At 47.5% G+C, this 24,580-nt stretch overlaps 1 protein-coding gene across 3 annotated transcripts in view; it reads left to right on the forward strand.

Moving 5' to 3' along the window:
- Positions 1 to 828: 828 nt before the first annotated feature.
- ercc3 (excision repair cross-complementation group 3) overlaps positions 829 to 24,580 on the forward strand; it is a 113,661-nt gene continuing 89,909 nt past the window's right edge. For all 3 annotated transcript variants that reach the window (XM_072468675.1, XM_072468677.1, XM_072468676.1), the window contains exons 1-2: positions 829 to 901; positions 2,464 to 2,672. In XM_072468675.1, the coding sequence (XP_072324776.1) occupies positions 862 to 901; positions 2,464 to 2,672 (249 nt within the window). In that variant the 5' untranslated portion in view covers positions 829 to 861. The remainder of the gene's footprint in view (positions 902 to 2,463; positions 2,673 to 24,580) is intronic.

Here is a 24,580-nt window from a genome sequence, read left to right on the forward strand (position 1 = left end):
AAAATCCCCTCGTCGCCACATTCCAGCGCCTGTTCGGGTACACAGAGGGAGAATTCAAAATGTCTTTCGGGACTTGTGGGAGGAAACCGGAGCACCCGGAGGAAACCCACGCAGACACGGGGAGGACGTGCAGACTCCGCACAGACAGTGACCCAAGCTGGGAATCGAACCTGGGACCCTGGAGCTGTGAAGCAACAGTGCTAACCACTGCGCTACCATCTGCCCGATGCTTCACCCGATGCCTGTGTTCTGTGTACATTGTGGACCTTGTGTTGCCCTATTGTGTATTTTCTTCTCATGTACTTAATGATCTGTTGAGCTGCTCGCAGAAAAATACTTTTCACTGTCCCTCGGTACACGTGACAATAAACAAACCCAATCTAGCTCTTGAAGTTTAAGGAGTTACAGGATATGGGGGAAGGCGGGGACAGGCTGTTGAGCTGGATATGAATGGTGGAGCAGGCTCGATGGGCTGAATGGCCTCCTGCTCCTTGTTGCTGTGTTTCAAATTCTGCAATTTTCTCAGGCGTTGTGCGGTGCTGGCGCATGCTCAGTAGGTTACGCCGTGAGAGCGCATGCTCAGTAGGTTACGCCGTGCGAGCGCATGCTGAATGGGTTACGCCGTGCTCACGCATTCTCAGTGAGTTGCGCCGTGGGAGCGCTTGCTCAGTCAGTTGGGCCGTGCTGGCGCATGCTCAGTAAGTTGCGCCGTGGGAGCGCTTGCTCAGTCAGTTGGGCCGTGCTGGCGCATGCTCAGTGAGTTGCGCCGTGGGAGCGCTTGCTCAATCAGTTGGGCCGTGCTAGCGCATTCTCAGTTGCGCCGTGCTGGCGCATGCTCAGTGAGTTGCGCCGTGCTGGCGCATGCTCAGTAGCTCCGTGACCATGGGAAAGAAGGAGCGCGGTGAGGCCTGGAGCTCCCCGGCGGGACCCCCCTCCCCCGGATCCCTTCCACCCCCAGGACCCCACCCCTCCCACACGCACCCACCCGGGACCCCTCCCTGCCCCCCCCAAACCCCAGGAACCCCCTCCCACCAGGATTCCCCCCCCCCCCCCCAGGACCAGCCCCCCCAAAACCCCAGGAACCCCCTCCCACCAGGATTTCGCCCCCCACCCCCACAACCCTCCCCCCCCCCCCCAGGAACCCCCTCCCACCAGGATTTCGCCCCCCACCCCCACAACCCTCCCCCCCCCCCCCCCAGGAACCCCCTCCCACCAGGATCCCCCCACAACCCTCCCCCCAGGAACCCGCCCCCCCCCCCAACCCTCTTCCCCCCCCCCCCAACCCTCTTCCCCCCCACCCCCTCCACCCCCAGAAACCTCCTCCCCCCCAGGGACCCCCCCCCCCCACCAACCCCAGGACCCTCACGCCCCCCCCCCCCGGACTCTTCCCCCCCCCCCCCCCCCCAGCACCCCCCAACCCCAGGACCCCCCCTCCGTCTCCCCGTCCCCCCACCATGCCCAGTTTATGTCCTGTTGTATATATTCCTGAATGGAGAGAGATTGCCAAACCGATTGGGGCAGAGGGATCTGGGTGTCCTTATGTACGATTCACACAAAGTTGTGCAGGGCATTTGTGACATCTGGATACTGTCGTACGGTTTTAGGATATAATCCAGTGTGTAAATCAGTTCAGAGAAGCCTCGCGTGACTCATGCCTGAGATGAAGGGGCTTATGAAGAAAGAGGGTTGGCACGGTTCCTATTGGAGTTTAGAAGAATGAGAAGTGATCATATTGATCCTGAGAGGAATTGAGAGAGCGGATAGAGGGAAGATGTTTCCTCTTGTGGGGGAGACTGGAACTCGGGGACACGGGTTGACGGCATCACCTGAGCAGCCATGATCTGATACAATGGTGGAACAGGCTCCTAAGTCCTGTGTTCCTATTTGAACGGAGTGACGGCCTTGGCCACTTAAGAGGCAGCTCGGAAACATGCAGACTGATGCAGTACTGGAGTCACGTATAAGACAGAAGTGGTAGGGAAAGCAAGTTTCCTTCCTAAAGGGAATTAATAAATTGGCTATTTGCAATATTGACGTTTTACATTAAACTGAACTCAAATTCTCAGGCAGGCACTGTGTAATTTGAACGTGTGTTCTTTGTATTAATAGTGCTGGATTACTGGCCTGGGAATATACATTTTCTAATTTGTGTACTTGGACACCCAGATCCTTCTGCACCTCCAGCAGTCTCTCTGTTTTTCTCTTCTTCCCACCAGAGTGGACAACCTCACAGTTTCTCACATCAAACTCCAGCCATCAGATTTTTACCCGCTCACTTCACCATTTTATAATCCCTTTGCCGACACTGTGTCTCCCTCAGTTTCCTTTCCTACTTAGCTATGTGTCAGCAAATCTGGCTGCAATACAGTCGGTCCCTTCACCCAAGCCGTTCATGTAGATTGTAAACAGTAAAGAGATTAAGGCTCATAAATGCCTTAATCCTTCTCACGTTTTTTCCATCAGATAAGAAAAAGTTCAAGCGACGTCGTTGTGACGATGACGAAGACGACGAGGATGAGTTTTCTGTCGATGCGGAGTCTCAGGAGGCAGTTCCGTCTGCTGCTGGGAAACAGGTGGAGCAGGCTGTGGTTAAGGAAGATGAGTATGGAGCCAAGGATTACAGGACGCTGATGAATCTAAAGGAGGATCATTCCTCAAGGCCGCTGTGGGTGGTAGGTCAACAGCAACAACTTCCATTAGGACTGGTTAACCAACAGGATAAATGGGGCATTTCCAGGATGGCAAACTAACTTGTGGAGTGCCGCAGGCTGGGGCCTCAACCATTTGGGATCTACATTAATACGTTTTGCAGTGCAGCCGGATTCGCTGATGGGTCAGAAAGCAAGTTGTGAGGAAGTTACAAAGCATCAGCAAGGGGATACAGGTTCGGTGAATGAGGAAAAAATTGGCAGGAAGACTAGCAAAGCAGAATATTATTCGAATGGAGATATACTGCACAGTGCTGCCGTACAGAGGGACCCGGTGTCCTTGTACATCAGTCACAAAAAGTCAACATGCAGGTACAGCGAGTGATGAGGAAGGTAAATGGAATGTTGTCCTTTATTGCAAAATGGGGTGGACTATAAAAGTAGGGAAGTGTTTCTACAACTGTACAGGGCTTTGGTGAGTCCACACCGAGAATACTGTGAATAGCTCTAGTCTCCTTACCGAGGGAGGGACATACTTGCTTTGGAGGCAGTTCGGAGAGGCTTCGCTGGGCTGTTTGCTGGGATGCTGTGTTTGTCTACTGAAGATCCCCCCCCCCCCCCCCCCCCCCCCCCCCCGCCCCATGTTGATTTCAGTTGCCCCTTTAGCAACGTGACTGAGAGTATTCCTGTCACACAGTGACTGAGAGTATTCCTGCTGTACAGTGACTGAGAGTATTCCTGCTGTACAGTGACTGAGAGTATTCCTGTCACACAGTGACTGAGAGTATTCCTGTCACACAGTGACTGAGTATTCCTGTCACACAGTGACTGAGAGTATTCCTGTCACACACTGACTGAGAGTATTCCTGTCACACAGTGACTGAGAGTATTCCTGTCACACAGTGACTGAGAGTTTTCCGGCCACACAGTGACTGAGAGTATTCCTGTCACACAGTGACTGAGAGTATTCCTGTCACACAGTGACTGAGAGTATTCCTGTCACACAGTGACTAAGAGTATTCCTGTCACACAGTGACTGAGAGTATTCCTGTCACACAGTGACTGAGAGTATTCCTGTCACACACTGACTGAGAGTATTCCTGTCACACACTGACTGAGAGTATTCCTGTCACACACTGACTGAGAGTATTCCTGTCACACACTGACTGAGAGTATTCCTGTCACAGTGACTGAGAGAATTCCTGTCACACAGTGACTGAGAGTATTCCTGTCACACACTGACTGAGAGTATTCCTGTCACACACTGACTGAGAGTATTCCTGTCACCGTGACTGAGAGTATTCCTGTCACACAGTGACTGAGAGTATTCCTGTCACACACTGACTGAGAGTATTCCTGTCACAGTGACTGAGAGTATTCCTGTCACACACTGACTGAGAGTATTCCTGTCATACAGTGACTGAGAGTATTCCTGTCACACACTGACTGAGAGTATTCCTGTCACAGTGACTGAGAGTATTCCTGTCACACAGTGACTGAGAGTATTCCTGTCACACAGTGACTGAGAGTATTCCTGCCACACAGTGACTGAGAGTATTCCTGTCACACGGTGACTGAGAGTATTCCTGTCACACAGTGACTGAGAGTATCCCTGTCACAGTGACTGAGTATTCCTGTCACACAGTGACTGAGAGTATTCCTGTCACACACTAACTGAGAGTATTCCTGTCACACAGTGACTGAGAGTATTCCTGTCACACAGTGACTGAGTATTCCTGCCACACAGTGACTGAGAGTATTCCTGTCACAGTGACTGAGAGTATTCCTGTCACAGTGACTGAGAGTATTCCTGTCCCACAGTGACTGAGAGTATTCCTGTCACACAGTGACTGAGAGTATTCCTGTCACAGTGACTGAGAGTATTCCTGTCACAGTGACTGAGAGTATTCCTGTCACACAGTGACTGAGAGTATTCCTGTCACACAGTGACTGAGAGTATTCCTGTCACACACTGAGAGCATTCCTGCCACACAGTGACTGAGAGTATTCCTGTCACACAGTGACTGAGAGTATTCCTGTCACAGTGACTGAGAGTATTCCTGTCACACAATGACTGAGAGTATTCCTGTCACACAGTGACTGAGAGTATTCCTGTCACGCAGTGACTGAGAGTATTCCTGTCACACAGTGACTGAGAGTATTCCTGTCACACAGTGACTGAGAGTATTCCTGTCACACAATGACTGAGTATTCCTGTCACACAGTGACTGAGAGTATTCCTGTCACACAGTGACTGAGAGTATTCCTGTCACACAGTGACTGAGAGTATTCCTGTCACACAGTGACTGAGAGTATTCCTGTCACACACTGACTGAGAGTTTTCCGGCCACACAGTGACTGAGAGTATTCCTGTCACACTGTGACTGAGAGTATTCCTGCCACACAGTGACTGAGTATTCCTGTCACACAGTGACTGAGAGTATTCCTGCCACACAGTGACTGAGAGTATTCCTGTCACACAGTGACTGAGAGTATTCCTGTCACACAGTGACTGAGAGTATTCCTGTCACGCAGTGACTGAGAGTATTCCTGTCACACAGTGACTGAGAGTATTCCTGTCACACAGTGACTGAGAGTATTCCTGTCACACAGTGACTGAGTATTCCTGTCACACAGTGACTGAGTGTATTCCTGTCACACACTGACTGAGAGTATTCCTGTCACACAGTGACTGAGAGTATTCCTGTCACACAGTGACTGAGAGTATTCCTGTCACACACTGACTGAGAGTATTCCTGTCACACACTGACTGAGAGCATTCCTGTCACACACTGACTGAGAGTATTCCTGTCACAGTGACTGAGAGTATTCCTGTCACACAGTGACTGAGAGTATTCCTGTCATACAGTGACTGAGAGTATTCCTGTCACACACTGACTGAGAGTATTCCTATCACAGTGACTGAGAGTATTCCTGTCACACAGTGACTGAGAGTGTTCCTGCCACACAGTGACTGAGAGTATTCCTGTCACACAGTGACTGAGAGTATTCCTGCCACACAGTGACTGAGAGTATCCCTGTCACAGTGACTGAGTATTCCTGTCACAGTGACTAAGAGTATTCCTGTCACAGTGACTGAGAGTATTTCTGTCACACACTAACTGAGAGTATTCCTGTCACACAGTGACTGAGAGTATTCCTGTCACACTGTGACTGAGAGTATTCCTGCCACACAGTGACTGAGTATTCCTGTCACACAGTGACTGAGAGTATTCCTGCCACACAGTGACTGAGAGTATTCCTGTCACACAGTGACTGAGAGTATTCCTGTCACACAGTGACTGAGAGTATTCCTGTCACGCAGTGACTGAGAGTATTCCTGTCACACAGTGACTGAGAGTATTCCTGTCACACAGTGACTGAGAGTATTCCTGTCACACAGTGACTGAGTATTCCTGTCACACAGTGACTGAGAGTATTCCTGTCACACAGTGACTGAGAGTATTCCTGTCACACAGTGACTGAGTATTCCTGTCACAGTGACTGAGTGTATTCCTGTCACACACTGACTGAGAGTATTCCTGTCACACAGTGACTGAGAGTATTCCTGTCACACACTGACTGAGAGCATTCCTGTCACACACTGACTGAGAGTATTCCTGTCACAGTGACTGAGAGTATTCCTGTCACACAGTGACTGAGAGTATTCCTGTCATACAGTGACTGAGAGTATTCCTGTCACACACTGACTGAGAGTATTCCTATCACAGTGACTGAGAGTATTCCTGTCACACAGTGACTGAGAGTGTTCCTGCCACACAGTGACTGAGAGCATTCCTGTCACACACTGACTGAGAGTATTCCTGTCACAGTGACTGAGAGTATTCCTGTCACACAGTGACTGAGAGTATTCCTGTCACACAGTGACTGAGAGTATTCCTGTCACACAGTGACTGAGAGTATTCCTGTCACACACTGACTGAGAGTATTCCTATCACAGTGACTGAGAGTATTCCTGTCACACAGTGACTGATAGTATTCCTGTCACACAGTGACTGAGAGTATTCCTGCCACACAGTGACTGAGAGTATCCCTGTCACAGTGACTGAGTATTCCTGTCACAGTGACTAAGAGTATTCCTGTCACAGTGACTGAGAGTATTTCTGTCACACACTAACTGAGAGTATTCCTGTCACACAGTGACTGAGAGTATTCCTGTCACACAGTGACTGAGAGTATTCCTGTCACACAGTGACTGAGAGTATTCCTGTCACACACTAACTGAGAGTATTCCTGTCACACAGTGACTGAGAGTATTCCTGTCACACACTGACTGAGAGTATTCCTGTCACACACTGACTGAGAGTATTCCTGTCACACAGTGACTGAGAGTATTCCTGTCACACAGTGACAGAGAGTATTCCTGTCACACAGTGACTGAGAGTATTCCTGTCACAGTGACTGAGAGTATTCCTGTCACACACTAACTGAGAGTATTCCTGTCACACAGTGACTGAGAGTATTTCTGTCACACACTAACTGAGAGTATTCCTGTCACACAGTGACTGAGAGTATTCCTGTCACAGTGACTGAGAGTATTTCTGTCACACACTAACTGAGAGTATTCCTGCCACACAGTGACTGAGAGTATTCCTGTCACAGTGACTGAGAGTATTCCTGTCACACAGTGACTGAGAGTATTCCTGTCACAGTGACTGAGAGTATTCCTGTCACACACTGACTGAGAGTATTCCTGTCACACAGTGACTGAGAGTATTCCTGTCACACAGTGACTGAGAGTATTCCTGTCACACACTGACTGAGAGTATTCCTGTCACACAGTGACTGAGAGTATTCCTGTCACACAGTGACTGAGAGTATTCCTGTCACACACTAACTGAGAGTATTCCTGTCACACAGTGACTGAGAGTATTCCTGTCACACACTGACTGAGAGTATTCATGTCACAGTGACTGAGAGTATTCCTGTCACACACTAACTGAGAGTATTCCTGTCCCACAGTGACTGAGAGTATTCCTGTCACACACTGACTGAGAGTATTCCTGTCTCACAGTGACTGAGAGTATTCCTGTCTCACACTGACTGAGAGTATTCCTGTCACACACTGACTGAGAGTATTCCTGTCACACACTGACTGAGAGTATTCCTGTCACACAGTGACTGAGAGTATTCCTGTCACACAGTGACTGAGAGTATTCCTGTCACACAGTGACTGAGAGTATTCCTGTCACACACTGACTGAGAGCATTCCTGTCACACACTGACTGACAGTATTCCTGTCACACAGTGACTGAGAGTATTCCTGTCACAGTGACTGAGAGTATTCCTGTCACACAGTGACTGAGTATTCCTGTCACACAGTGACTGAGAGTATTCCTGTCACACACTGACTGAGAGTATTCCTGTCACACAGTGACTGAGAGTATTCCTGTCACACAGTGACTGAGAGTATTCCTGTCACACACTGACTGAGAGTATTCCTGTCACACAGTGACTGAGAGTATTCCTGTCACACAGTGACTGAGAGTATTCCTGCCACACAGTGACTGAGAGTATCCCTGTCACAGTGACTGAGTATTCCTGTCACACAGTGACTAAGAGTATTCCTGTCACACAGTGACTGAGAGTATTCCTGTCACACACTAACTGAGAGTATTCCTGTCACACACTGACTGAGAGTATTCCTGTCACACACTGACTGAGAGTATTCCTGTCACACAGTGACTGAGAGTATTCCTGTCACACAGTGACTGAGAGTATTCCTGTCACACAGTGACTGAGTATTCCTGCCACACAGTGACTGAGAGTATTCCTGTCACACACTGACTGAGAGTATTCCTATCACAGTGACTGAGAGTCTTCCTGTCACACAGTGACTGAGAGTATTCCTGCCACACAGTGACTGAGAGTATTCCTGTCACACAGTGACTGAGAGTATTCCTGCCACACAGTGACTGAGAGTATCCCTGTCACAGTGACTGAGTATTCCTGTCACACAGTGACTAAGAGTATTCCTGTCACACAGTGACTGAGAGTATTCCTGTCACACACTAACTGAGAGTATTCCTGTCACACAGTGACTGAGAGTATTCCTGTCACACACTAACTGAGAGTATTCCTGTCACACAGTGACTGAGAGTATTCCTGTCACACAGTGACTGAGAGTATTCCTGTCACACAGCGACTGAGTATTCCTGCCACACAGTGACTGAGTATTCCTGTCACACAGTGACTGAGAGTATTCCTGTCACAGTGACTGAGAGTATTCCTGTCACAGTGACTGAGAGTATTCCTGTCACAGTGACTGAGTGTATTCCTGTCACAGTGACTGAGAGTATTCCTGTCACAGTGACTGAGTGTATTCCTGTCACAGTGACTGAGAGTATTCCTGTCACACACTGACTGAGAGTATTCCAGTCACACAGTGACTGAGAGTATTCCTGTCACACAGTGACTGAGAGTATTCCTGTCACACAGTGACTGAGAGTATTCCTGTCACACACTAACTCAGAGTATTCCTGTCACACAGTGACTGAGAGTATTCCTGTTACACAGTGACTGAGAGTATTCCTGTCACACAGTGACTGAGTATTCCTGCCACACAGTGACTGAGCGTATTCCTGTCACAGTGACTGAGAGTATTCCTGTCACAGTGACTGAGAGTATTCCTGTCACAGTGACTGAGAGTATTCCTGTCCCACAGTGACTGAGAGTATTCCTGTCACAGTGACTGAGTATTCCTGTCACACAGTGACTGAGAGTATTCCTGTCACACAGTGACTGAGAGTATTCCTGTCACACAGTGACTGAGAGTATTCCTGTCACAGTGACTGAGAGTATTCCTGTCACAGTGACTGAGAGTATTCCTGTCACAGTGACTGAGTGTATTCCTGTCACAGTGACTGAGAGTATTCCTGTCACACAGTGACTGAGAGTATTCCTGTCACGCAGTGACTGAGAGCATTCCTGTCACACACTGACTGAGAGTATTCCTGTCACAGTGACTGAGAGTATTCCTGTCACACAGTGACTGAGAGTATTCCTGTCATACAGTGACTGAGAGTATTCCTGTCACACACTGACTGAGAGTATTCCTGTCACACACTAACTGAGAGTATTCCTGTCACACAGTGACTGAGAGTATTCCTGTCACAGTGACTGAGAGTATTCCTGTCACAGTGACTGAGAGTATTCCTGTCACAGTGACTTAGTGTATTCCTGTCACAGTGACTGAGAGTATTCCTGTCACACAGTGACTGAGAGTATTCCTGTCACACAGTGACTGAGAGTATTCCTGTCACACACTGACTGAGAGTATTCCTGTCACACAGTGACTGAGAGTATTCCTGTCACACACTGACTGAGAGTATTCCTGTCACACACTGACTGAGAGTATTCCTGTCACACACTGACTGAGAGTATTCCTGTCACAGTGACTGAGAGTATTCCTGTCACAGTGACTGAGAGTATTCCTGTCACACAGTGACTGAGAGTATTCCTGTCATACAGTGACTGAGAGTATTCCTGTCACACACTGACTGAGAGTATTCCTATCACAGTGACTGAGAGTCTTCCTGTCACACAGTGACTGAGAGTATTCCTGCCACACAGTGACTGAGAGTATTCCTGTCACACAGTGACTGAGAGTATTCCTGCCACACAGTGACTGAGAGTATCCCTGTCACAGTGACTGAGTATTCCTGTCACACAGTGACTAAGAGTATTCCTGTCACACAGTGACTGAGAGTATTCCTGTCACACACTAACTGAGAGTATTCCTGTCACACAGTGACTGAGAGTATTCCTGTCACACACTAACTGAGAGTATTCCTGTCACACAGTGACTGAGAGTATTCCTGTCACACAGTGACTGAGAGTATTCCTGTCACACAGCGACTGAGTATTCCTGCCACACAGTGACTGAGTATTCCTGTCACACAGTGACTGAGAGTATTCCTGTCACAGTGACTGAGAGTATTCCTGTCACAGTGACTGAGAGTATTCCTGTCACAGTGACTGAGTGTATTCCTGTCACAGTGACTGAGAGTATTCCTGTCACAGTGACTGAGTGTATTCCTGTCACAGTGACTGAGAGTATTCCTGTCACACACTGACTGAGAGTATTCCAGTCACACAGTGACTGAGAGTATTCCTGTCACACAGTGACTGAGAGTATTCCTGTCACACAGTGACTGAGAGTATTCCTGTCACACACTAACTCAGAGTATTCCTGTCACACAGTGACTGAGAGTATTCCTGTTACACAGTGACTGAGAGTATTCCTGTCACACAGTGACTGAGTATTCCTGCCACACAGTGACTGAGCGTATTCCTGTCACAGTGACTGAGAGTATTCCTGTCACAGTGACTGAGAGTATTCCTGTCACAGTGACTGAGAGTATTCCTGTCCCACAGTGACTGAGAGTATTCCTGTCACAGTGACTGAGTATTCCTGTCACACAGTGACTGAGAGTATTCCTGTCACACAGTGACTGAGAGTATTCCTGTCACACAGTGACTGAGAGTATTCCTGTCACAGTGACTGAGAGTATTCCTGTCACAGTGACTGAGAGTATTCCTGTCACAGTGACTGAGTGTATTCCTGTCACAGTGACTGAGAGTATTCCTGTCACACAGTGACTGAGAGTATTCCTGTCACGCAGTGACTGAGAGCATTCCTGTCACACACTGACTGAGAGTATTCCTGTCACAGTGACTGAGAGTATTCCTGTCACACAGTGACTGAGAGTATTCCTGTCATACAGTGACTGAGAGTATTCCTGTCACACACTGACTGAGAGTATTCCTATCACAGTGACTGAGAGTATTCCTGTCACACAGTGACTGAGAGTGTTCCTGCCACACAGTGACTGAGAGCATTCCTGTCACACACTGACTGAGAGTATTCCTGTCACAGTGACTGAGAGTATTCCTATCACACAGTGACTGAGAGTATTCCTGTCACACAGTGACTGAGAGTATTCCTGTCACACAGTGACTGAGAGTATTCCTGTCACACACTGACTGAGAGTATTCCTATCACAGTGACTGAGAGTATTCCTGTCACACAGTGACTGAGAGTATTCCTGTCACACAGTGACTGAGAGTATTCCTGCCACACAGTGACTGAGAGTATCCCTGTCACAGTGACTGAGTATTCCTGTCACAGTGACTAAGAGTATTCCTGTCACAGTGACTGAGAGTATTTCTGTCACACACTAACTGAGAGTATTCCTGTCACACAGTGACTGAGAGTATTCCTGTCACACAGTGACTGAGAGTATTCCTGTCACACAGTGACTGAGAGTATTCCTGTCACACACTAACTGAGAGTATTCCTGTCACACAGTGACTGAGAGTATTCCTGTCACACACTGACTGAGAGTATTCCTGTCACACACTGACTGAGAGTATTCCTGTCACACAGTGACTGAGAGTATTCCTGTCACACAGTGACTGAGAGTATTCCTGTCACACAGTGACTGAGAGTATTCCTGTCACAGTGACTGAGAGTATTTCTGTCACACACTAACTGAGAGTATTCCTGTCACACAGTGACTGAGAGTATTTCTGTCACACACTAACTGAGAGTATTCCTGTCACACAGTGACTGAGAGTATTCCTGTCACAGTGACTGAGAGTATTTCTGTCACACACTAACTGAGAGTATTCCTGCCACACAGTGACTGAGAGTATTCCTGTCACAGTGACTGAGAGTATTCCTGTCACACAGTGACTGAGAGTATTCCTGTCACAGTGACTGAGAGTATTCCTGTCACACACTGACTGAGAGTATTCCTGTCACACAGTGACTGAGAGTATTCCTGTCACACACTGACTGAGAGTATTCCTGTCACACAGTGACTGAGAGTATTCCTGTCACAGTGACTGAGAGTATTCCTGTCACACAGTGACTGAGAGTATTCCTGTCACAGTGACTGAGAGTATTCCTGTCACACACTGACTGAGAGTATTCCTGTCACACAGTGACTGAGAGTATTCCTGTCACACACTGACTGAGAGTATTCCTGTCACACAGTGACTGAGAGTATTCCTGTCACACAGTGACTGAGAGTATTCCTGTCACACACTAACTGAGAGTATTCCTGTCACACAGTGACTGAGAGTATTCCTGTCACACACTGACTGAGAGTATTCATGTCACAGTGACTGAGAGTATTCCTGTCACACACTAACTGAGAGTATTCCTGTCCCACAGTGACTGAGAGTATTCCTGTCACACACTGACTGAGAGTATTCCTGTCTCACAGTGACTGAGAGTATTCCTGTCACACACTGACTGAGAGTATTCCTATCACAGTGACTGAGAGTATTCCTGTCACACACTGACTGAGAGTATTCCTATCACAGTGACTGAGAGTATTCCTGTCTCACAGTGACTGAGAGTATTCCTGTCACACACTAACTGAGAGTATTCCTGTCCCACAGTGACTGAGAGTATTCCTGTCACACACTGACTGAGAGTATTCCTGTCTCACAGTGACTGAGAGTATTCCTGTCACACACTGACTGAGAGTATTCCTGTCACACAGTGACTGAGAGTATTCCTGTCACACAGTGACTGAGAGTATTCCTGTCACACAGTGACTGAGAGTATTCCTGTCACACACTGACTGAGAGCATTCCTGTCACACACTGACTGACAGTATTCCTGTCACACAGTGACTGAGAGTATTCCTGTCACAGTGACTGAGAGTATTCCTGTCACACAGTGACTGAGTATTCCTGTCACACAGTGACTGAGAGTATTCCTGTCACACACTGACTGAGAGTATTCCTGTCACACAGTGACTGAGAGTATTCCTGTCACACAGTGACTGAGAGTATTCCTGTCACACACTGACTGAGAGTATTCCTGTCACACAGTGACTGAGAGTATTCCTGTCACACAGTGACTGAGAGTATTCCTGCCACACAGTGACTGAGAGTATCCCTGTCACAGTGACTGAGTATTCCTGTCACACAGTGACTAAGAGTATTCCTGTCACACAGTGACTGAGAGTATTCCTGTCACACACTAACTGAGAGTATTCCTGTCACACAGTGACTGAGAGTATTCCTGTCACACACTAACTGAGAGTATTCCTGTCACACAGTGACTGAGAGTATTCCTGTCACACAGTGACTGAGAGTATTCCTGTCACACAGTGACTGAGTATTCCTGCCACACAGTGACTGAGTATTCCTGTCACACAGTGACTGAGAGTATTCCTGTCACAGTGACTGAGAGTATTCCTGTCACAGTGACTGAGAGTATTCCTGTCACAGTGACTTAGTGTATTCCTGTCACAGTGACTGAGAGTATTCCTGTCACACAGTGACTGAGAGTATTCCTGTCACACAGTGACTGAGAGTATTCCTGTCACACACTGACTGAGAGTATTCCTGTCACACAGTGACTGAGAGTATTCCTGTCACACACTGACTGAGAGTATTCCTGTCGCACACTGACTGAGAGTATTCCTGTCACACACTGACTGAGAGTATTCCTGTCACAGTGACTGAGAGTATTCCTGTCACAGTGACTGAGAGTATTCCTGTCACACAGTGACTGAGAGTATTCCTGTCATACAGTGACTGAGAGTATTCCTGTCACACACTGACTGAGAGTATTCCTATCACAGTGACTGAGAGTCTTCCTGTCACACAGTGACTGAGAGTATTCCTGCCACACAGTGACTGAGAGTATTCCTGTCACACAGTGACTGAGAGTATTCCTGCCACACAGTGACTGAGAGTATCCCTGTCACAGTGACTGAGTATTCCTGTCACACAGTGACTAAGAGTATTCCTGTCACACAGTGACTGAGAGTATTCCTGTCACACACTAACTGAGAGTATTCCTGTCACACAGTGACTGAGAGTATTCCTGTCACACACTAACTGAGAGTATTCCTGTCACACAGTGACTGAGAGTATTCCTGTCACACAGTGACTGAGAGTATTCCTGTCACACAGCGACTGAGTATTCCTGCCACACAGTGACTGAGTATTCCTGTCACACAGTGACTGAGAGTATTCCTGTCACAGTGACTGAGAGTATTCCTGTCACAGTGACTGAGAGTATTCCTGTCACAGTGACTGAGTGTATTCCTGTCACAGTGACTGAGAGTATTCCTGTCACAGTGACTGAGTGTATTCCTGTCACAGTGACTGAGAGTATTCCTGTCACACACTGACTGAGAGTATTCCAGTCACACAGTGACTGAGAGTATTCCTGTCACACAGTGACTGAGAGTATTCCTGTCACACAGTGACTGAGAGTATTCCTGTCACACACTAACTCAGAGTATTCCTGTCACACAGTGACTGAGAGTATTCCTGTTACACAGTGACTGAGAGTATTCCTGTCACACAGTGACTGAGTATTCCTGCCACACAGTGACTGAGCGTATTCCTGTCACAGTGACTGAGAGTATTCCTGTCACAGTGACTGAGAGTATTCCTGTCACAGTGACTGAGAGTATTCCTGTCCCACAGTGACTGAGAGTATTCCTGTCACAGTGACTGAGTATTCCTGTCACACAGTGACTGAGAGTATTCCTGTCACACAGTGACTGAGAGTATTCCTGTCACACAGTGACTGAGAGTATTCCTGTCACAGTGACTGAGAGTATTCCTGTCACAGTGACTGAGAGTATTCCTGTCACAGTGACTGAGTGTATTCCTGTCACAGTGACTGAGAGTATTCCTGTCACACAGTGACTGAGAGTATTCCTGTCACGCAGTGACTGAGAGTATTCCTGTCACAGTGACTGAGAGTATTCCTGTCACACACTGACTGAGAGTATTCCTGCCACACAGTGACTGAGAGTATTCCTGTCACAGTGACTGAGAGTATTCCTGTCACAGTGACTGAGAGTATTCCTGTCACACACTGACTGAGAGTATTCCAGTCACACAGTGACTGAGAGTATTCCAGTCACACAGTGACTGAGAGTATTCCTGTCACACAGTGACTGAGAGTATTCCTGTCACACAGTGACTGAGAGTATTCCTGTCACACAGTGACGGAGAGTATTCCTGTCCCACAGTGATTGAGAGTATTCCTGTCACACAGTGACTGAGAGTATTCCTGTCACACAGTGACGGAGAGTATTCCTGTCCCACAGTGACTGAGTATTCCTGTCACACAGTGACTGAGAGTATTCCTGCCACACTGTGACTGAGAGTATTCCTGTCACACAGTAACTGAGAGTATTCCTGTCACACAGTGACTGAGAGTATTCCTGTCACACAGTGACTGAGAGTATTCCTGTCACACAGTGACTGAGAGTATTCCTGTCACACAGTGACTGAGAGTATTGCTGTCCCACAGTGACGGAGAGTATTCCTGTCACAGTGACTGAGAGTGTTCCTGTCACACAGTGACTGAGAGTATTCCTGTCACACAGTGACTGAGAGTATTCCTGTCACACAGTGACTGAGTGTATTCCTGTCACACAGTGACTGAGAGTATTCCTGTCACACACTGACTGAGAGTATTCCTGTCACAGTGACTGAGAGTATTCCTGTCACACAGTGACTGAGAGTATTCCTGCCACACAGTGACTGAGAGTATTCCTGTCACACAGTGACTGAGAGTATTCCTGTCACACACTGACTGAGAGTATTCCTGTCACACACTGACTGAGAGTATTCCTGTCACACAGTGACTGAGAGTATTCCTGCCACACAGTGACTGAGAGTATCCCTGTCACAGTGACTGAGTATTCCTGTCACAGTGACTAAGAGTATTCCTGTCACAGTGACTGAGAGTATTTCTGTCACACACTAACTGAGAGTATTCCTGTCACACAGTGACTGAGAGTATTCCTGTCACACAGTGACTGAGAGTATTCCTGTCACACACTAACTGAGAGTATTCCTGTCACACAGTGACTGAGAGTATTCCTGTCACACAGTGACTGAGAGTATTCCTGTCACACAGTGACTGAGAGTATTCCTGTCACACACTGACTGAGAGTATTCCTGTCTCACACTGACTGAGAGTATTCCTGTCACACACTGACTGAGAGTATTCCTGTCACACACTGACTGAGAGTATTCCTGTCACACACTGAATGAGAGCATTCCTGTCACACACTGACTGACAGTATTCCTGTCACACAGTGACTGAGAGTATTCCTGTCACAGTGACTGAGAGTATTCCTGTCACACAGTGACTGAGAGTATTCCTGTCACACACTGACTGAGAGTATTCCTGTCACACAGTGACTGAGAGTATTCCTGTCACACAGTGACTGAGAGTATTCCTGTCACACACTGACTGAGAGTATTCCTGTCACACAGTGACTGAGAGTATTCCTGTCACACAGTGACTGAGAGTATTCCTGCCACACACTAACTGAGAGTATTCCTGTCACACAGTGACTGAGAGTATTCCTGCCACACACTAACTGAGAGTATTCCTGTCACACAGTGACTGAGAGTATCCCTGTCACAGTGACTGAGTATTCCTGTCACACAGTGACTAAGAGTATTCCTGTCACACAGTGACTGAGAGTATTCCTGTCACACACTAACTGAGAGTATTCCTGTCACACAGTGACTGAGAGTATTCCTGTCACACACTAACTGAGAGTATTCCTGTCACACAGTGACTGAGAGTATTCCTGTCACACAGTGACTGAGAGTATTCCTGTCACACAGTGACTGAGTATTCCTGCCACACAGTGACTGAGTATTCCTGTCACACAGTGACTGAGAGTATTCCTGTCACAGTGACTGAGAGTATTCCTGTCACAGTGACTGAGAGTATTCCTGTCACAGTGACTTAGTGTATTCCTGTCACAGTGACTGAGAGTATTCCTGTCACACAGTGACTGAGAGTATTCCTGTCACACAGTGACTGAGAGTATTCCTGTCACACACTGACTGAGAGTATTCCTGTCACACAGTGACTGAGAGTATTCCTGTCACACACTGACTGAGAGTATTCCTGTCACACACTGACTGAGAGTATTCCTGTCACACACTGACTGAGAGTATTCCTGTCACAGTGACTGAGAGTATTCCTGTCACAGTGCATGAGAGTATTCCTGTCACACAGTGACTGCGAGTATTCCTGTCATACAGTGACTGAGAGTATTCCTGTCACACACTGACTGAGAGTATTCCTATCACAGTGACTGAGAGTCTTCCTGTCACACAGTGACTGAGAGTATTCCTGCCACACAGTGACTGAGAGTATTCCTGTCACACAGTGACTGAGAGTATTCCTGCCACACAGTGACTGAGAGTATCCCTGTCACAGTGACTGAGTATTCCTGTCACACAGTGACTAAGAGTATTCCTGTCACACAGTGACTGAGATTATTCCTGTCACACACTAACTGAAAGTATTCCTGTCACACAGTGACTGAGAGTATTCCTGTCACACACTAACTGAGAGTATTCCTGTCACACAGTGACTGAGAGTATTCCTGTCACACAGCGACTGAGTATTCCTGCCACACAGTGACTGAGTATTCCTGTCACACAGTGACTGAGTATTCCAGTCACACAGTGACTGAGAGTATTCCTGTCACACAGTGACTGAGAGTATTCCTGTCACACAGTGACTGAGAGTATTCCTGTCACACAGTGACGGAGAGTATTCCTGTCCCACAGTGATTGAGAGTATTCCTGTCACACAGTGACTGAGAGTATTCCTGTCACACAGTGACGGAGAGTATTCCTGTCCCACAGTGACTGAGTATTCCTGTCACACAGTGACTGAGAGTATTCCTGCCACACTGTGACTGAGAGTATTCCTGTCACACAGTAACTGAGAGTATTCCTGTCACACAGTGACTGAGAGTATTCCTGTCACACAGTGACTGAGAGTATTCCTGTCACACAGTGACTGAGAGTATTCCTGTCACACAGTGATTGAGAGTATTGCTGTCCCACAGGGACGGAGAGTATTCCTGTCACAGTGACTGAGAGTGTTCCTGTCACACAGTGACTGAGAGTATTCCTGTCACACAGTGACTGAGAGTATTCCTGTCACACAGTGACTGAGAGTATTCCTGCCACACAGTGACTGAGAGTATTCCTGTCACACAGTGACTGAGAGTATTCCTGTCACACAGTGACTGAGAGTATTCCTGTCACACGGTGACTGAGAGTATTCCTGTCACAGTGACTGAGTATTCCTGTCACACAGTGACTGAGAGTATTCCTGTCACACAGTGACTGAGAATATTCCTGTCACAGTGACTGAGTATTCCTGTCACACGTTGACTGAGAGTATTCCTGTCACACAGTGACTGAGAGTATTCCTGTCACACAGTGACTGAGAGTATTCCTGTCCCACAGTGACTGAGTATTCCTGTCACACAGTCACTGAGAGTATTCCTGCCACACAGTGACTGAGAGTATTCCTGTCACACAGTGACTGAGAATTTTCCTGTCACAGTGACTGAGTATTCCTGTCACACGTTGACTGAGAGTATTCCTGTCACACAGTGACTGAGAGTATTCCTGTCACACAGTCACTGAGAGTATTCCTGCCACACAGTGACTGAGAGTATTCCTGTCACACAGTGACTGAGAGTATTCCTGTCACACAGTGACTGAGAGTATTCCTGTCACACAGTGACTGAGAGTATTCCTGTCCCACAGTGACGGAGAGTATTCGTGTCCCACAGTGACGGAGAATATTCCTGTCACAGTGACTGAGAGTGTTCCTGTCACACAGTGACTGAGAGTATTCCTGTCACAGTGACTGAGTATTCCTGTCACACATTGACTGAGAGTATTCCTGTCACACAGTGACTGAGAGTATTCCTGTCACACAGTGACTGAGAATATTCCTGTCACAGTGACTGAGTATTCCTGTCACACGTTGACTGAGAGTATTCCTGTCACACAGTGACTGAGAGTATTCCTGTCACACAGTGACTGAGAGTATTCCTGTCCCACAGTGACTGAGTATTCCTGTCACACAGTGACTGAGAGTATTCCTGTCCCACAGTGACTGAGTATTCCTGTCACACAGTGACTGAGAGTATTCCTGCCACACAGTGACTGAGAGTATTCCTGTCACACAGTGACTGAGAGTATTCCTGTCACACAGTGACTGAGAGTATTCCTGTCACACAGTGACTGAGAGTATTCCTGTCCCACAGTGACGGAGAGTATTCGTGTCCCACAGTGACGGAGACTATTCCTGTCACAGTGACTGAGAGTGTTCCTGTCACACAGTGACTGAGAGTATTCCTGTCCCACAGTGACGGAGAGTATTCGTGTCCCACAGTGACGGAGAGTATTCCTGTCACAGTGACTGAGAGTGTTCCTGTCACACAGTGACTGAGAGTATTCCTGTCACACAGTGACTGAGAGCATTCCTGTCACACACTGACTGAGAGTATTCCTGTCACAGTGACTGAGAGTATTCCTGTCACACAGTGACTGAGAGTATTCCTGTCACACAGTGACTGAGAGTATTCCTGTCACAGTGACTGAGTATTCCTGTCACACATTGACTGAGAGTATTCCTGTCACACAGTGACTGAGAGTATTCCTGTCACACAGTGACTGAGAGTATTCCTGTCACAGTGACTGAGTATTCCTGTCACACATTGACTGAGAGTATTCCTGTCACACAGTGACTGAGAGTATTCCTGTCCCACAGTGACTGAGAGTATTCCTGTCACACAGTGACTGAGAGTATTCCTGTCACACAGTGACTGAGAGTATTCCTGTCACACAGTGACTGAGAGTACAAAGAACAAAGAAATGTACAGCACAGGAATAGGCCCTTCGGCCCTCCAAGCCCGTGCCGACCATGCTGCCCCACTAAACTACAATCTTCTACACCTCCTGGGTCCGTATCCTTCTATTCCCATCCTATTCATGTATTTGTCAAGATGCCCCTTAAATGTCCCTGTCGTCCCTGCTTCCACTACCTCCTCCGGCAGCGAGTTCCAGGCACCCACTACCCTCTGCGTAAAAAACTTGCCTCGTACATCTACTCTAAACCTTGCCCCTCTCACCTTTAACCTATGCCCCCTAGTAATTGACCCCTCTACCCTGGGGAAAAGCCTCTGACTATCCACTCTGTCTATGACCCTCATAATTTTATATACCTCTATCAGGTCTCCCCTCAACCTCCTTTGTTCCAGTGAGAACAAACCGAGTTTATTCAATCGCTCCTCATAGCTAATGCCCTCCATACCAGGCAACATTCTGGTAAATCTCTTCTGCACCCTCTCTAAAGCCTCCACATCCTTCTGGTAGTGTGGCGACCAGAATTGAACACTATAATCCAAGTGTGGCCTAACTAAGGTTCTATACAGCTGCAACATGACTTGCCAATTCTTATACTCAATGCCCCGGCCGATGATGGCAAGCATGCCGTATGCCTTCTTGACTCCCTTCTCCATCTGTGTTGCCCCTTTCAATGACCTGTGGACCTGTACTCCTAGATCTCTTTGACTTTCAATTCTCTTGAGGGTTCTACCATTCCTGTCATTCCTGTCACACAGTGACTGAGTGTATTCCTGCCACACAGTGACTGAGTATTCCTGCCACACAGTGACTGAGTATTCCTGTCACACACTGACTGAGAGTATTCCTGTCACACACTGACTTGAGAGTATTCCTGTCACACAGTGACTGAGTATTCCTGTCCCACAGTGACTGAGAGTATTCCTGTCACAGTGACTGAGAGTATTCCTGTCACAGTGACTGAGAGTATTCCTGTCACAGTGACTGAGAGTATTCCTGCCACAAACTGACTGAGAGTATTCCTGTCACAGTGACTGAGTATTCCTGTCACACAGTGACTGAGAGTATTCCTGTCACACAGTGACTGAGAGTATTCCTGTCACACAGTGACTGAGAGTATTCCTCTCACAGTGACTGAGAGTATTCCTCTCACAGTGATTGAGAGTATTCCTGTCACACAGTGACTGAGTATTCCTGTCACACAGTGACTGAGAGTATTCCTGCCACACAGTGACTGAGAGTATTCCTGTCACACAGTGACTGAGAGTATTCCTGTCACACAGTGACTGAGAGTATTCCTGTCACACAGTGACTGTGAGTATTCCTGCCCACAGTGACGGAGAGTATTCGTGTCCCACAGTGACGGAGAGTATTCCTGTCACAGTGACTGAGAGTGTTCCTGTCACACAGTGACTGAGAGTATTCCTGTCACACAGTGACTGAGAGTATTCCTGTCACACACTGACTGAGAGTATTCCTGTCACACACTGACTGAGAGCATTCCTGTCACACAGTGACTGAGAGTATTCCTGTCACAGTGACTGAGAGTATTCCTGTCACACACTGACTGAGAGTATTCCTGTCATACAGTGACTGAGAGTATTCCTGTCACAGTGACTGAGAGTATTCCTGTCACACAGTGACTGAGAGTATTCCTGTCACACAGTGACTGAGAGTATTCCTGTCCCACAGTGACTGAGAGTATTCCTGTCACAGTGACTGAGAGTATTCCTATCACAGTGACTGAGAGTATTCCTGTCACACAGTGACTGAGAGTATTCCTGTCACACGGTGACTGAGAGTATTCCTGTCACAGTGACTGAGTATTCCTGTCACACACTGACTGAGAGTATTCCTGTCACACAGTGACTGAGAGTATTCCTGTCACACAGTGACTGAGAGTATTCCTGTCACACACTGACTGAGAGTATTCCTGTCACACACTGACTGAGAGTATTCCTGTCACACACTGACTGAGAGCATTCCTGTCACACACTGACTGAGAGTATTCCTGTCACAGTGACTGAGAGTATTCCTGTCACACACTGACTGAGAGTATTCCTGTCATACAGTGACTGAGAGTATTCCTGCCCACAGTGACGGAGAGTATTCCTATCACAGTGACTGAGAGTATTCCTGTCACACAGTGACTGAGAGTATTCCTGTCACACACTGACTGAGAGTATTCCTATCACAGTGACTGAGAGTATTCCTGTCACACAGTGACTGAGAGTATTCCTGCCACACAGTGACTGAGAGTATCCCTGTCACAGTGACTGAGTATTCCTGTCACACAGTGACTAAGAGTATTCCTGTCACACAGTGACTGAGAGTATTCCTGTCACACACTAACTGAGAGTATTCCTGTCACACAGTGACTGAGAGTATTCCTGTCACACACTAACTGAGAGTATTCCTGTCACAGTGACTGAGAGTATTCCTGTCACAGTGACTGAGTGTATTCCTGTCACAGTGACTGAGAGTATTCCTGTCACACACTGACTGAGAGTATTCCAGTCACACAGTGACTGAGAGTATTCCTGTCACACAGTGACTGAGAGTATTCCTGTCACACAGTGACTGAGAGTATTCCTGTCACACACTAACTCAGAGTATTGCTGTCACACAGTGACTGAGAGTATTCCTGTTACACAGTGACTGAGAGTATTCCTGTCACACAGTGACTGAGTATTCCTGCCACACAGTGACTGAGCGTATTCCTGTCACAGTGACTGAGAGTATTCCTGTCACAGTGACTGAGAGTATTCCTGTCACAGTGACTGAGAGTATTCCTGTCCCACAGTGACTGAGAGTATTCCTGTCACAGTGACTGAGTATTCCTGTCACACAGTGACTGAGAGTATTCCTGTCACACAGTGACTGAGAGTATTCCTGTCACAGTGACTGAGAGTATTCCTGTCACAGTGACTGAGAGTATTCCTGTCACAGTGACTGAGTGTATTCCTGTCACAGTGACTGAGAGTATTCCTGTCACACAGTGACTGAGAGTATTCCTGTCACACACTGACTGAGAGTATTCCAGTCACACAGTGACTGAGAGTATTCCTGTCACACAGTGACTGAGAGTATTCCTGTCACACAGTGACTGAGAGTATTCCTGTCACACAGTGACGGAGAGTATTCCTGTCCCACAGTGATTGAGAGTATTCCTGTCACACAGTGACTGAGAGTATTCCTGTCACACAGTGACTGAGAGTATTGCTGTCACACAGTGACTGAGAGTATTGCTGTCCCACAGTGACGGAGAGTATTCCTGTCACAGTGACTGAGAGTGTTCCTGTCACACAGTGACTGAGAGTATTCCTGTCACACAGTGACTGAGAGTATTCCTGTCACACAGTGACTGAGAGTATTCCTGTCACACAGTGACTGAGAGTATTCCTGTCACACAGTGACTGAGAGTATTCCTGTCACAGTGACTGAGAGTATTCCTGTCACACAGTGACTGAGAGTATTCCTGTCACACAGTGACTGAGAGTATTCCTGTCACACGGTGACTGAGAGTATTCCTGTCACACAGTGACTGAGAGTATTCCTGTCACACGGTGACTGAGAGTATTCCTGTCACAGTGACTGAGTATTCCTGTCACACATTGACTGAGAGTATTCCTGTCACACAGTGACTGAGAGTATTCCTGTCACACAGTGACTGAGAGTATTCCTCTCACAGTGACTGAGAGTATTCCTCTCACAGTGATTGAGAGTATTCCTGTCACACAGTGACTGAGTATTCCTGTCACACAGTGACTGAGAGTATTCCTGCCACACAGTGACTGAGAGTATTCCTGTCACACAGTGACTGAGAGTATTCCTGTCACACAGTGACTGAGAGTATTCCTGTCACACAGTGACTGTGAGTATTCCTGCCCACAGTGACGGAGAGTATTCGTGTCCCACAGTGACGGAGAGTATTCCTGTCACAGTGACTGAGAGTGTTCCTGTCACACAGTGACTGAGAGTATTCCTGTCACACAGTGACTGAGAGTATTCCTGTCACACACTGACTGAGAGTATTCCTGTCACACACTGACTGAGAGCATTCCTGTCACACAGTGACTGAGAGTATTCCTGTCACAGTGACTGAGAGTATTCCTGTCACACACTGACTGAGAGTATTCCTGTCATACAGTGACTGAGAGTATTCCTGTCACAGTGACTGAGAGTATTCCTGTCACACAGTGACTGAGAGTATT

This window comes from Scyliorhinus torazame, chromosome 2 (genome assembly GCF_047496885.1).
Source record: "Scyliorhinus torazame isolate Kashiwa2021f chromosome 2, sScyTor2.1, whole genome shotgun sequence".
NCBI lineage: Eukaryota > Metazoa > Chordata > Chondrichthyes > Carcharhiniformes > Scyliorhinidae > Scyliorhinus > Scyliorhinus torazame.